The sequence below is a fragment of the Halichoerus grypus genome, chromosome 12, assembly GCF_964656455.1.
Source record: "Halichoerus grypus chromosome 12, mHalGry1.hap1.1, whole genome shotgun sequence".
Lineage (NCBI taxonomy): Eukaryota > Metazoa > Chordata > Mammalia > Carnivora > Phocidae > Halichoerus > Halichoerus grypus.
In genome coordinates this window covers 79,814,198-79,827,683 of record NC_135723.1, presented here as the reverse complement: position 1 = coordinate 79,827,683, position 13,486 = coordinate 79,814,198, and the positions used below count along the sequence as shown (strand labels likewise).

General features: G+C 38.7%; 1 protein-coding gene across 1 annotated transcript; it reads right to left on the bottom strand.

Moving 5' to 3' along the window:
- Positions 1 to 4,838: 4,838 nt before the first annotated feature.
- SPAM1 (sperm adhesion molecule 1) lies at positions 4,839 to 13,204 on the bottom strand. The gene is made up of 3 exons (XM_036073680.2): positions 12,248 to 13,204; positions 11,264 to 11,353; positions 4,839 to 5,384 (listed from the first exon to the last, which is right to left on the bottom strand). Exons 1-3 carry the CDS (start codon positions 13,202 to 13,204, stop codon positions 4,839 to 4,841), a joined length of 1,593 nt encoding a protein of 530 aa, XP_035929573.1.
- Between the last annotated feature and the right edge of the window lie 282 nt (positions 13,205 to 13,486).

Here is a 13,486-nt window from a genome sequence, read left to right as displayed (position 1 = left end):
TTCACAGTTAGTTTAAAAAGCACACTTTAGGGGCGCCTGGGTGGCTCAGCCGTTAAGCGTCTGCCTTCAGCTCAGGTCATGATCCCAGGGTCCTGGGATCGAGCCCCGCATCGGGCTCCCTGCTCGGCGGGAAGCCTGCTTCTCCCTCTCCCACTCCCCCTGCTTGTGTTCCCTCTCTCGCTGTGTCTCTCTCTGTCAAATAAATAAAATAAAATCTTAAAAAAAAAAAAAACACACTTTAATGGACATATGGCTCATTTCAGTTAACATGTAGAGTATGAACTTACTACAGAAGAATTCATGGGGAGAAACAAGATACGAACAAAGAGAAAAGCATTTCTACTTTCCCATTTGTTCTGTGCTGGAGTCTTAATTTATAAAGGTGACATAGAGGACCATATGAGGAACACCAGGTTTTGGACAGGAAGCAGACCAGGAGCGAGGGGAAAACCTTTATTGGAGTTTCCTTGAGAACTGCAAGGCAGGGTTGGTTAAACAGTTTAGGACTGGCTAGTTTGAATAATTTCAGCAGGCTCTGGGCTGCAGAGAGGAAAAAGTTTTCCTCTTCTCTCTTAGGCTCCTTGACTGGATCTGAAAATTAAACTGACAGATTAACAGGAGAAAACATACAAATTTTTTTAAGATTTGGGTGACACAGGAGACTTCATAAGGAAAAGACCCAAAGAAACAGTTAGACCTGTGTATTTTTATGATAGGTTTGTTCAAGAGTGGGAAGTAGTGTGGAAATAAAATACGGTAAAGAATATGAGGTAATTTATAGTAAACTGGGGGAAACTTAGCAAAGCCTGTTCGTTTGGATTCTTCTTGGCACCTCTTTGTCTTTGGAGACGAGGATGATCCTTTCCTCCAGGTATATGGAGGACACCTTTCATGTGAGGGTTTTGTGGCCTGTTTCAGGTAAGAAGGGGAGGTGAGAGGAGATCAGAGTGAACTTTCTGCTTCTGCTGTTTTCTCAAATTCTTCAGCTTAAAATATTCAGTAGGCCAGGTGCCCTATTTTGGAGTAATGTGTCCTGAACCCCATCAGGGCTATTGAGATGGTCTCTAGTTGCCTAGTACCTAGCCCTGATATGATAAAGACAGAGAAATATTGCCTTCTGGGGTGTACAGAGCAGATAGGGGTGGTAGGGCTCTGACTTCATTAGTTTGCTTATCAAATAGCATGCCCTTTGCTGTCTCTAAGAATTAGCTAGCCCCAGGAGGGGCAGTCACTCCCCTGACAAAAGGAGCGTTAAGATGTCAAAACATCCTAATATACAGAAAATAAAAAAAACATGATTAATATACCATTACCTTGGACTTATCAGGCAGAAATTTAGGAGTAAGATCATTGTTGACATATACCCAAAGAACAGAGGAAAGTGGTGGGGAGCATTTCGAAAGTGAAAAATAATTTCAAATGAATATCTTCCAGCAAAGGAAAAAAAAAATGCATTTACTCATGGTAACTAACCAACTGAATTAGGACTTTATCAAATTCACTTTCAATCAATAGCAATTATACTCAATAGTCATTGCAATATTTTTTCAACTTTTTTGAGCACCTACTCTGTGCCAAGAATTGTGCTATGTCATAGGATCCCAAGCATATAGTTGTGCCTTTACTGAGCTTATCTGGGAGTGGGGTGGAAAGGATATAAGCTGGAAATTACTCTTCATTGCAGTGTGAAGTTACATGGGACGTAAATGTCCTCAGAGTCCTTAAATATCTAGTCATAAAATAACATGTACCTGATTCGCCTCTTCCTCAGTAGGAGGTCAGACACCATCTGAAGATCACTATTACTTTGCCAACAGCCGATTTATAGAAAAGTTTGAGAAATTAATTTCTTTCACCACTACTTCAATACCAAATAAAGGTAAGCATTTTGGAAATATTTCTTGTTTTGTGGACTTCTCCTCTTCATTTTGTCCTATGTACTCCTGTGGGCTATCATTTCCCTGTTAGTCACTTTTGTGTCAGCATAATGTTTGCTATATTAAGAATCCAACAATTTTCCCGAATACATATATTTATCTAAAGTTCACTGCCAAGAGCTTTTTTAAAACACTATCTCATGTCTTTATCACTACTCAGTAAGTACCCTGAAATGATTACTCATGATCTCTCAGTAAACATCTGCTTTCTTCCAACAATATTGAATGTATCTATATAATAAACTCAAGAGTCTACTTTAAATCTATATTCCTTTCAAATTCACTTTCAAAAATAAAAGCAGGTATCTTAATACCTTTGGAACTAAGCCCTCTGCTGTACCAGGGACACGGGTTTTGTATGACACTTGAGAGTTTAGGGATGCACTCTGTATCTAACAAACGAATTCCGTATCTTTAGAAGCTAAATTGCTCAATTCCTTAAGTATGTTGTGTTAATTAACAGGAGGAAACTGTGTTTCTTATAGCCCTTCAATTTTTACAATTTCTGTATATGCCACATTCTGTGGACAATTTTGGTTGATACATCTATCATCTCTATCAGTGTGCAAGCTTCTGAAGAGCAGGGATACCAAATTATTTTCTTTGTATCTCAGATACAAACATGATCCCTCGTGAAAATACTGGATCTGTGTGGAAATCCAACTTTGCTTCTGTAAACCTGATCATATATAAAGATGTGTATTATATAAATTATTCCTGCCAACTTTTTTTCTATTTAGTGGTCTCTTTTCTTAACTGGGTTCATGGCCAAGTCTGCCATGGCAGGAACATATCCATCTCCTTCCTCCTAGAGACATTTACAGAGTTGCTTCTAAGGCCAGATGCTTTCCAAGTATTATATTAGTCAATCCTCTCAAGAACCGTAAAAGGTTTGTATAATTGCCATTATATAAAACGGAAGGTTAACTCTCTTAGGCTTGTATAGCTACTAATTGTTGGAGGCTGGAATTTGCCCTTATAACTGTCCAACTCCAGAATCCATGCCTTTTCCAGTTTGCCTTGCAGCCTCCATTCTTTCCAAGTCCTAGTCACCTGATAGCCATTTATGTATTCTAAGTAAACTAAACTAGTCCATATAACATATCCTTGCCAGATCATTATCAAATTATCTCTTTTCATGGCTTACTTATGAAAACCTGGTTTTGACAAAAGAATTGCAATTGGAGCAGAGAATAAAGGACAGAGCTAAAGAAAAGAGCAGCATTGGTCCAAGAGGACCCAAATGTGAAAAGTGGCCATGACAACTCCCACACTTAGAATTTTTTAGTGGCTCCCCCTTGGCTTTTATTTGTTTAATAATAGTTAGTGGGCCCCTACTAAGTCCCAGATACTGTTCATCACACTGTGGATATAGCAGCAAGTCAAATAGACCAAATGCCTTGCCCTCTTGATGCTTACATTATAGGGTGGTGGTGGGGAGTAAAAAGAGATAAATGTGTCCTGCTGTGACAGGTGTGCATGGGAAAACAGGGAAGGTTAAGAAGTTTGGGAGTGTCTTCCTTGTAAACTCCAAACTTCTTAGTATGGTGAATAAAAGCTTTCACCATTTGGCCCATCATCTACTGTATACCACTGTAAAAACCACACTCAGTGGTCCATCTTCCTGAAGTTCCTTCTGTCTTGTGTCTCCACACTAACTGCTGTTCAGTCTTCAGAGCAGTGGACACATCATCTCTTTCATGGCATCCTTGAAATTTTCTCTGAAACCTTCAACTTCTTATTTGTATGCCAGAGCATGCTGAACTTCTATAATAGCATTTCTATCACAGACTATGTTGGCGTTTTCCACTTTCAAATATCTGTCTTCTTCAAATGTACAAAAAACTCACTGAGGCGAGAACATGCTACTTCACCTTGAATCTGTGAAACTGAATAGTGAGCCTGGCAGAGAGTAAACACTCTCTGCCGTGTGAATGGATGCTCAGATGAAATAAGGCCATTTAAGTACACAAGATTGTCAAAGACCATCAAGAGTGAAAGAAAACTGGGCTATTTTTTATATTTATTCTGAATATCTATTAAACCATGTACAGAGTTGACAGGATAATCACTTTTTAAAGGTTACCTTTTTATAAAACATAACTTGAAGACATTATCAAGATGAAATAGCTAAAATCCATAGTTCTGTGCTCAAGGCAGACAGGTACACTTGGGATATTACATTTTAAAAGATAAGGTTTATTACCATAGTAATTTCTTGACATTTTTATTGCAAATTACAAACTACTCAGAAAGACATTCATTTGAAGTAAATTGGCGTTACTTAAATCTTTACTTTTCTCAGAAAGAACACTAGGCCTCTAAGTGTTACAGACCTTAAAATCAGTCTAGATTGTACCAAGATTGAACCAAGAATATAACAGATACCTGTTAGTTCTGTATATACATCATGGTATGTGAGATTATTTGCTATAGACTCATGGCAATTAGAAAATACAAAGTTGGTTATCATCTTACAAAGCAAATTCTATGCAATATTAATAATTAACATTCTACTCTGATTTTCAAAAGCAAAATGTAGTATCAATGGATTTAGTAGTAACACTGCCCTGACTACAATTTTGAAAATTAAAGGTGCTAGCCAACATACTTTGTTTATCAATTAATAATAATCTCAGGTTCAATTTGATCATGAAAAAGCAATCTTTGCTCAAAAAATCAAAATACTATCTTGGCCATGAGTTTTGATTCACATTTCAAATATAAGTCTTTAAGTATATAGGTATCATCACTTGCCTAAAAAAATCTAAGCTAGCTAAACTATTACATATAGAGATGTAAAAGATATTAAAACAATGTATGTAGACAGAAAATTTAATAAACACTGAGCTTGTACTTGAATAGGTTGTTTTATTGTTTCTTATTTCGAATATATACACTCTAATAGCCCACTTGAGGGGTTTTGGAGTTGGCTTCTGCTATAAATCTGGCTTTGAGGCACCTACTAAGGTCTTTACCAGGATCACATGGAGACCCTATGGCAGGTGACATGGCAGGTAAGATATTGCTGGAAGTGGCAGATTTCCCCTTCCAGCTAGAAAGATGACCAGTGGGTTCTGAGTTTAGAAAGGCATCTATACAAACATCTCCAGCAACACATACTTTAACAGTATGAATTTCAGTCATATCAGCTCTCTCCTGACAACGGACATTGGCATAACAAGCGCAATAAAATTTGTTGGAAAATTGGTGCAGGTCTTCAAGTGTGGGTTTCCCTTGTATTGTGTATCTTCCACTTTTCTCAAGTTGAATAGCAAAATTCTCTGGGTTCAGGTGAAGATAGTCACTTGAATTCCAGTGTTTCCTTATACATACTCCCTGCTCCTGGCAAAGCACTTGGTTACACATTTTGGCTGCTAGGGTGACGTTGATTATGTAAGGATTCAGTTTATTCTTCATGTAATTGTCTAGCTCTGTGCAAGATTGCTGTAAAATTATAAGAAGGTTAGAATATCAAGGGACAAGTTAGTTCATCTGTGATATGCAAGTTCTAAGGAAGCATGATAAAACAAGACCTGGCAAGAGGTAGGGAATAGTTTACCTTTTTTACCTTATCAAGCAAGATTATTCTGACTGTTTTTGTAACATTTGTAAGTAAGTTTCACATGCCATTTCATGTCAATGAATAATTGACCAGTTGAACCTTAACTTCAAACTAGCCTTGGACTTCTTTAATAATTCATAAACTAATGGGGCAGAATGGTAGAGCAGTTAGAGAATGGTCTCTGGGGCCCATCTTCCCTGATTGGTCACAGTTCCATTAATGACTAGCTCTGTGACCTTGGGCATCTTGCAAGCATTCTCAGTTTCCTATCTGGGTGACCTTGGGTGAATCAGTTAACCTGGCTATGCTTCAGCTTCATCATTTGTAAAATAAGGATGATTATAGCACTTAACTCAGATGAAAAGATACAATGTATATAAAAGTGCTTAGCACAGGGCCCAGCATATCATTGGTTAGCCCTCAAGAAATTATGAATAAAGGTAATAAGAATCATCTTTGTGGGACAAGTTTAAACAGCATAAGAAAGATTTCTCAACTGCTGGCTCAAAACAACTAAACAGGTTCAATTGAGTATACTTTATGTTAAATGTTATGTATAGTTCAAGTTATGGGTGAATTATGAAGCTCTTATACAAACATACTTATTTGGCAGAGCACGAGTGATGAGTAACGAAAATGATTCATCTCGAGACTGGTGCATTCTAAAACTGGGATGCTGTCTTTTTAAAAACACAGAAGATAGTCACTCGCTTTCTTTCATAATCCATAGTTCCACTGAGTAAGCTGGCTGTGCTGGTCCTTCAGCAGACCAAAGGAAGTGATGGTAGTAGATCAGAAGGCAAGCTGAGGCAGCTTCCACTTGACTCTCTCGCCATCGATGGTAGGAAGAATAGGGCCTTCCAAGAATGTCCATACTCTAATGCCCTGGAATCTGTGACTATGTTACCTTGCATGGCAAAAGGAGTGTTACACACATGATTGCAGAGAAGAGTATGGACCTTGAGAGATTATCCCAAGTTATCTGGATGGGCTCAATCTAATCACATGAGTCCTTTAAAAATGTAGAAACTTTTCCAGCTTGGATTAAAAAAAAATGAGATGGAAGAAAGAGAACAAATTCAAAAGTAAAGGAGACTCAACCCCGCATTGCTGGCTTTGAAGATAGAGGAGAGGGCCAAGAGCTAAAGAATGCAGTGAACTCTAGAAGCTGGAAATGAATGACCCTTAGCCATAGCCAGCCAGAAAATAGACATCTCGTTGTTACAACCACGAGGAAATGAATTCTACCAACAACCCAAATGAGCAAATGAGGATCCTCCCCTGGAAAGGAATGCAACCCAACCAACATCTTGATTTTAGTCCATTATGACCCATGCTGGACTTGTGAACTACAGAACTATAAGATAATAATTCTCTCTTGTTTAAACTAAGTGTGTTGTCATTATTATGGCAGCAATAGAAAACCTCTTCTTAATCCTAGTTTTGCATGGTGTTTAGAATAAAATTCAACTTCTCCCGACTTATATACAGCCTGATGTGAGGTAATCCTTCCTTCCTCTTGAACACCTCTCCCTTACCCACTCTACCTTAGGCATACTAGTTGTTTCATAAGCATGGTGGGTTCATTTCAAAGGGCACTTACTTATTCCCTCTGCTTGGAATGCTCTTTCCTCTAATTTTTAACATGGTCACTTTATCTTGTCATTCAGATTGCAGCTTTAATTAAACCTCAGACACCTTTCCTATCTACTCTCACATCTGTTTTAATTCTCTGCATAGTACTTATTACATCAAATATTTTTCTTGTTTGTATATTGTTTCCCTCCAACATTAATATAAGCTCCATGAGTGCAGAGACTTCGCCAGTATTCTTCAGCACTGTATCCCCTGGGCCCAAGATATATGAGAATTAATACCAAGTTCAGAGGACAGTCTGAGTGACCACAGAGACAAGAGCTGGGCAAAAAGAGGAGTAAAGTATGACAATGGTTTGAGAATCGTTGGCCTACACAAGATGTACTCTCTGGAAGGATCTGAAACCATTTCTAAAAGATAAGGCCTGGTTTACAGCATTTGTCAATTTCCATGCTATAAATACATCTGCCATGGCCAATTTTAAGCTATCAGCCTGACATCACTGAGTGATTGGAAATCAAGCGCACGCTGTGATAGTATCACATCATTACATACTATTTCCACTTGTACAGATACAATAGATGTAAAGTTCCTCAAGAGATAATAGTAAAGTGAAGGATGTAACTGATATATTTTGAGTATTTATTATGGTTTTTTTTTTTAGATTTTATTTATTTATTTGACAGAGAGAGAGAGAGCACAAGCAGGGGGAGCGGGACAGGGAGAAGCAGGCCCCCCACTGAGCAGGGAGCCCGATGCAGGGCTCGATCCCAGGACCCTGGGATCATGACCTGAGCCTAAGGCAGCTGCTTAACCAACTAAGCCACCCAGGTGCCCCAAGTGTTTATTACTTTTGTTTTTGACAGTACTTATTTCATTCTAAGTTTTGGTAATTTAATTTTTAATAATGATTGTGTTAACAACCAGTTCACAAAATTTCCAAATATTTAACAATCAGATCTCCTGAGCTGGGACCAGTAGGAGCTGGCTGTCATACCACTGAATCTAATAAAATGGAATGGAAGGAAATAGCTTGCTTACATTTGATAACAATTGTTTTAAGTCAATTTCAGTCATTAAACCTGCAGTTACCAGTTTCTCAAGTTGTCAATGAATCAGAGGAAATAAGACGAGTAATCCATGATTCTATTGATTACAAATGGCATAGAAAAAAGGGGAAGTAATGATAGAACTAGCATTCAGAATCAGCATTTGGGAAAAGTAGCAGAAATATATAAAACGGAGACCACAGGGGGCAATTTCAAGGCAGTGTCATTAGGTAGAAAATAGCCATATTTAAATTGAAGAACTCCCTGTATGAAATATGCTGAAGATGATCTGAGAGTCATGGTAGAAGAATGTAAATCTAAGATTAAAGTGCAATAATAATTTAAAAAAAAAAAAACAGGTGTGACAATTAAATAGAATGTCATGCCATACTACTAATTGGAGAAAGCCTGATTCACTCCTCATCAGAGTAAGGGTGGAGTTCTCAGTTCTTAAAAAAAAAAAAAAAAAAAAAAAGGAAGTAGTATGGAATTTATAAATGATTCCGTCAGAGAATTTATAAGACCCTTGAGAAAGGTGTTTACAGATTTGAGAAACAGTGAATGAAAATTAGGAATATATTTGGGAGAATTATAATTCTTAAATGATTTTCTGACATGAAAGATTTTGCAAATGGGACATATACCTTTCTCCAAACTTATATTATTTCGCTTTATCGGTGATCAAGCCAGAGATAATAGAGTTCTACCAAATAAGTAGAAGGGCTCAGATTACTTTGAAAGAATCTCATGATGGGAACTACTGTTGAGTACTTTTATAAATGAATTAACAATATAGCGAGTCTATCTGGAGGACAAGAGACAAAAGGTCTCTTCTGGTCTTAGAGTGCTGTATAAAGTCTCTTCTCTCTAGGTCCTAGGATAATTCTCCCGGGCCATGAGCTTCATGGGACATTCTCTATGGCACCTAAGTCACTCATATTTCCATATGTTAGAGAAGAAAAAGTTGATCTCCAATTCAGCAGTGTCCATGTGATAGCTTTACTCTTGAGTCAAGAGGATTGAAGAGGTGGGGAAGACAGATCTGATACAGAGAATTAAATGAGGATGAAAATGAAGAGAGAAAAGGATTAGGTGGTGATAGTTAAAGGCTTTTTGAACTAAAGAAAATGCATTGGGAGAAAATGAAAACAAGTCATCCATACAGAAAAAAAATGCCATTTTTTCCCCAATAAAACAAGTTTTACTCAAAATTTTACTTAAAATAGACAATAGTACATATAACCTATGGAAAATAAAGAAGCATTCCTTTTCCTCTCCCTTAGAGAAGTTTTGAACAATTTAGTAATATTTTTAAAAAGTAATTCCCAATTGCCTATGCACCCTTTCCGCACTCCTGGATCCTTTTTCTTACTCCCTTCCCGGCCCCCACCAAACCATTCCTCCTAAAGTCTTTCCCATCTCAGAGGCCACTTCCTTCAAGCCAAAAGCCTCAGAGTCATCTTAACCACTTCTCTTATCCGTCCTACTCATCCCATCCCTCAGTCCAACCTCTCAGTTCTACTGTTGGGTTATATTCAAACCACGCTGCCAGCATGTATGGTCCAAGCCATCGACAGCTTCCTCTCTCTGCTCCTGCTCTTGCCCCTCCACCGCAGATCCTCAGCTCAGCTAAGTAAGAAATGTTTGTCAGAGATTGCAACTCTTCTGCTCAAGCCTCCTTGTGGCCTTCCATATCAGAGTGAAAGCCCCATGGTGGCCTACGAAGCCCTCCATCTGACCCTCTTCTCACTGACCACACTCTTACCCCTGTCTTCCTTGCTCACTGCACTCTGCTCACACCGCCTCCATCTTTTTTTGACAAGCACATTCCAGCCTGAAGGCTCTTGCACTTACCATCCCTGACTTGGTCCCTTGGAGACTTGGTCCCTGGTTTCCATCAGGTCTCTGCTCCAACAGCACCTCATCAGAGAGGCCTTCTGTGACTGCCCCATCTTAAGCACCGCCATTTTATCTCTGTTTATCCTGCCTACACGGTTTCATTGCTCTTTATTGCACCTATCACTACCTGACATTATCCTATCTGGATATGTTGCATTTCCACTTGTAAGGATGCAGCTTCACGGTGAAGGGATTTCGCTTTGTTCACTGCTACATTTCTAGCACCTAGAATTATCTGGCACCTAGAATTATCAGGAAATGTTCAATAAACCAAGGGTCAGCAAATGTTTTCCGTATAGGGGCAGACAGTAAATATTCGGGGGTTTTGAATGATACAGTCTCTACCATAACTATTCAGTTATTTCCTTGTACAGCAAAATCAGCCATAGACACCTAAACTAAGGCGCATGCCTATATTCCACTAAAACTTTACCGATAGACACTAAAATTTAAATCTTACCTAATTTTCACCTATTATAAATACTATTCTTGGGGCACCTGGGTGGCTCAGTCGGTTAAGCGACTGCCTTTGGCTCAGGTCATGATCCTGGAGTCCCAGGATCGAGTCCCATATCAGGCTCCCTGCTCTGCAGGGGGTCTGCTTCTCCCTCTGACCCTCCCCCCTCTCATGCTCTCTCTCTCTCTCTCTTGTTCTCTCTAATAAATAAAATTTAAAAAATATTATAAATACTATTCTTTTGGAGTTTTTTCCCATCCATTTAAAAGGGTACAAATCATTCTTGTCCCCTGGCTGTCATTTGCTGACCCTTGTAATAAACTGCCATTGAATGACTAAATGAATAAGTAAAAGAAGTGCTTAATAAACAGTAATGGAATGAATGAAAGAACTGACTATTCTTTCATTGACTAGTTCATGGGTTTTTTGAGAAGAGACATATCACAGTAAAGTACAAAAAGCCAAACACCACGGCAGAACACTGAGCTTGTCGTCCTGTTTTGGCCACTTGCTAACCACATAGCCTAGAGAATTTTGGTCAATTTCACTGAATTTCTGCTTCGTCAGTGGAAAACAGGTACAGGTTTTTCTGCCTTATAGCATAACCACACAAATGAAGGACAGTTTGATGCAACCAGTATTAATTGAGCACCTACTATTGTGTGCCAAGCGTAGTACTTATTTTATTATTCAGTACAGCAATCCTCAAAAACATTAAAAGAATACATGTTTTCATCTATTTCCTATCAATTCAACTTACCACATTTTGGGTTAAATTGAGGCTTCCCCATATTATCATTCCAGAGACACCTAGAGAAACCGTTTCACCGATTGTATTCTCAAGGTCATCCTGGTGAATGTGACAGAAAGAGTTAACAGATAGAAATAAAATAGAAATGCTGTGCATAAGACAGTAAAGGCAAAGCTAAGAATTCTGACTTAACAATAATAATTCAAATATTTCCCCACTATTTCAATTTTTATTGCCACCACGACCCCACTAGAACAAAAATACAGATTTTTTTCTGTTATTTTAATTACTTCTATTGACAAACCGTGTGAAAGAAAAAAAAAGGACTGAGTGAATACATTGTCTATGCTACCTAGTTTTTTCGTTGTTGTTAAGATATTATAGGATTACATTAAAATGAAATAATTTCTTGAGATGCCTGGGTGGCTCAGTCGGTTAAGCGGCTGCCTTCAGCTCAGGTCCTGATCCCAGGGTCCTGGGATCAAGTCCCTCATCAGGCTCCTTGCGCAGTGGGGGACCTGCTTCTCCCTCTGCTTGCCGCTCCCCCTGCTTGTGCTCTCTCTCTCTCTGTCTCTCACAAGTAAATAAATCTTAAAATAAATAAATAAATAGGAGCGCCTGGGTGGCTCAGTTGTTAAGCGTCTGCCTTCAGCTCGGGTCATGATCCCAGGGTCCTGGGATCGAGCCCTGCATCGGGCTCCCTGCTCCACGGGAAGCCTGCTTCTCCCTCTCCCACTCCCCCTGCTTGTGTTCTCTCTCTCGCTGTGTCTCTCTCTGTCAAATAAATGAATAAAATCTTTAAAAAAATAATAAATAAATAAATAATAAAATATATTCTTATTTTGCATTTATATAACAATGCAGAACTACCTGTGTGCATATTCCTAAAGGATGTTAAAAGCCAAATCTCACTCCCTTCAAAAATGATGTTGAATTCCACTAAATGCCTTTTGTGGATACTACTTCATAGGCCTCACATCTTGATTTACTCACCTCAGAAAGATATTGCAAAGACACATCAGTAAAAACTGGACGGGTATATACAAAAATTGGAAGTGGATGTTTAACACTGGATACTTTAGAAACCCGGATGGCTTCCCAAACACGATTGCGGACATAGAAAGCAGCGTATGGAGAAGATTTTAATTTGCTATTCAAATAAATGGATGGGAAAAGGGCTGTGCTTTCCTTCCACATCCAGTTGAGTTCATCATTTCTTTTCTTTTCTAAATCAAAGCAACTTCCATTGTAACCGGGGGTCTTATAATTATGATTGTAACAGTCAGGAAAGAGATAATAACCCCATAAATAATTTGGCCGAAGGAATTTTCCCAGTTTTAAGGTCTCTTGCATGAAACATTTTCCTGCCTTTTCAAAATCTGCTTTGGCTATCTTGGCGGCCTCTGTGGCATTAAGTTCTATATGTTGTTGCTGAGCCAACTCAATAGACTGGCGCTTGTAAATATCTTTAGGTTTCCAGTTTCTTGCCCAGACAGGCCTCCAGTTTTCCCAGTCAATAACAGCCAGGCCCGTGGTGTCTCTTTGTATGTAATGGCCAATATCTTCCTTGGCTTTCTCCAAGTGCTTTTTTAAGTTTCCAGCCTGGGGGATTCCTCCATTCACATTTTTGCCAGTCTTTTCATGTATGTGAGGATAGTAGCCAAGTCTGTCAGCGTAAAATAATGTAATGCCTTGTCCTGTGGCGCTTTTTCGAGGGCTTCCTACTAAAGAGAAAAGGTTCAGATCTAGCTGCACGTTAAACTTTTGAGCACAAAGTTCAGTTGGGGCATTCCAGCCCCAGAGGAAAGATACATTGGGGATAAAAGGGGGTGCTCTGAACTCCTGAGTCAAGCAACATGGAATCAGAAGGAAGGTGAGCACTGCTTGGGTGACTCTGCTGGACCCCACAAAACTCCTAAAGAAGATATGCTGGAACCTGAGCACACCCATTGCAAAGATTAATGACTATGAAAATTTCTTCCCAAACACTTCGGCTTGTCCAATATTTCATGCAAGACCTAAGTACAGAAGAGAGAGAGTGGAATGAAGCCACTTTGATGGATAAAAGGGTATAATGATCACATTACTTTTAAATATTATTCTTCTTGCTTCATATTTCAAGAATATTTTGCAAGTTGCTTCATCTATAACTGGAAAAAAAATAAATGTAGAATATATTGTTACACTATGTTTCTGTATCGAGACTGTCAACTTTACCAAGTTCTCAACTTG

Bases quoted from the DNA above. Each gene is read 5' to 3' on its own strand.
- SPAM1 (XM_036073680.2), bottom strand. From the start codon at position 13,204: ATGGGTGTGCTCAGGTTCCAGCATATCTTCTTTAGGAGTTTTGTGGGG. The intron at 11,354-12,247 runs GTGAGTAAATCA...CACATTCACCAG, and splicing joins CTTTGCAATATCTTTCTGAG to GATGACCTTGAGAATACAAT. The intron at 5,385-11,263 runs GTAAGTTGAATT...ATAATTTTACAG, and splicing joins TCAATTTAACCCAAAATGTG to CAATCTTGCACAGAGCTAGA.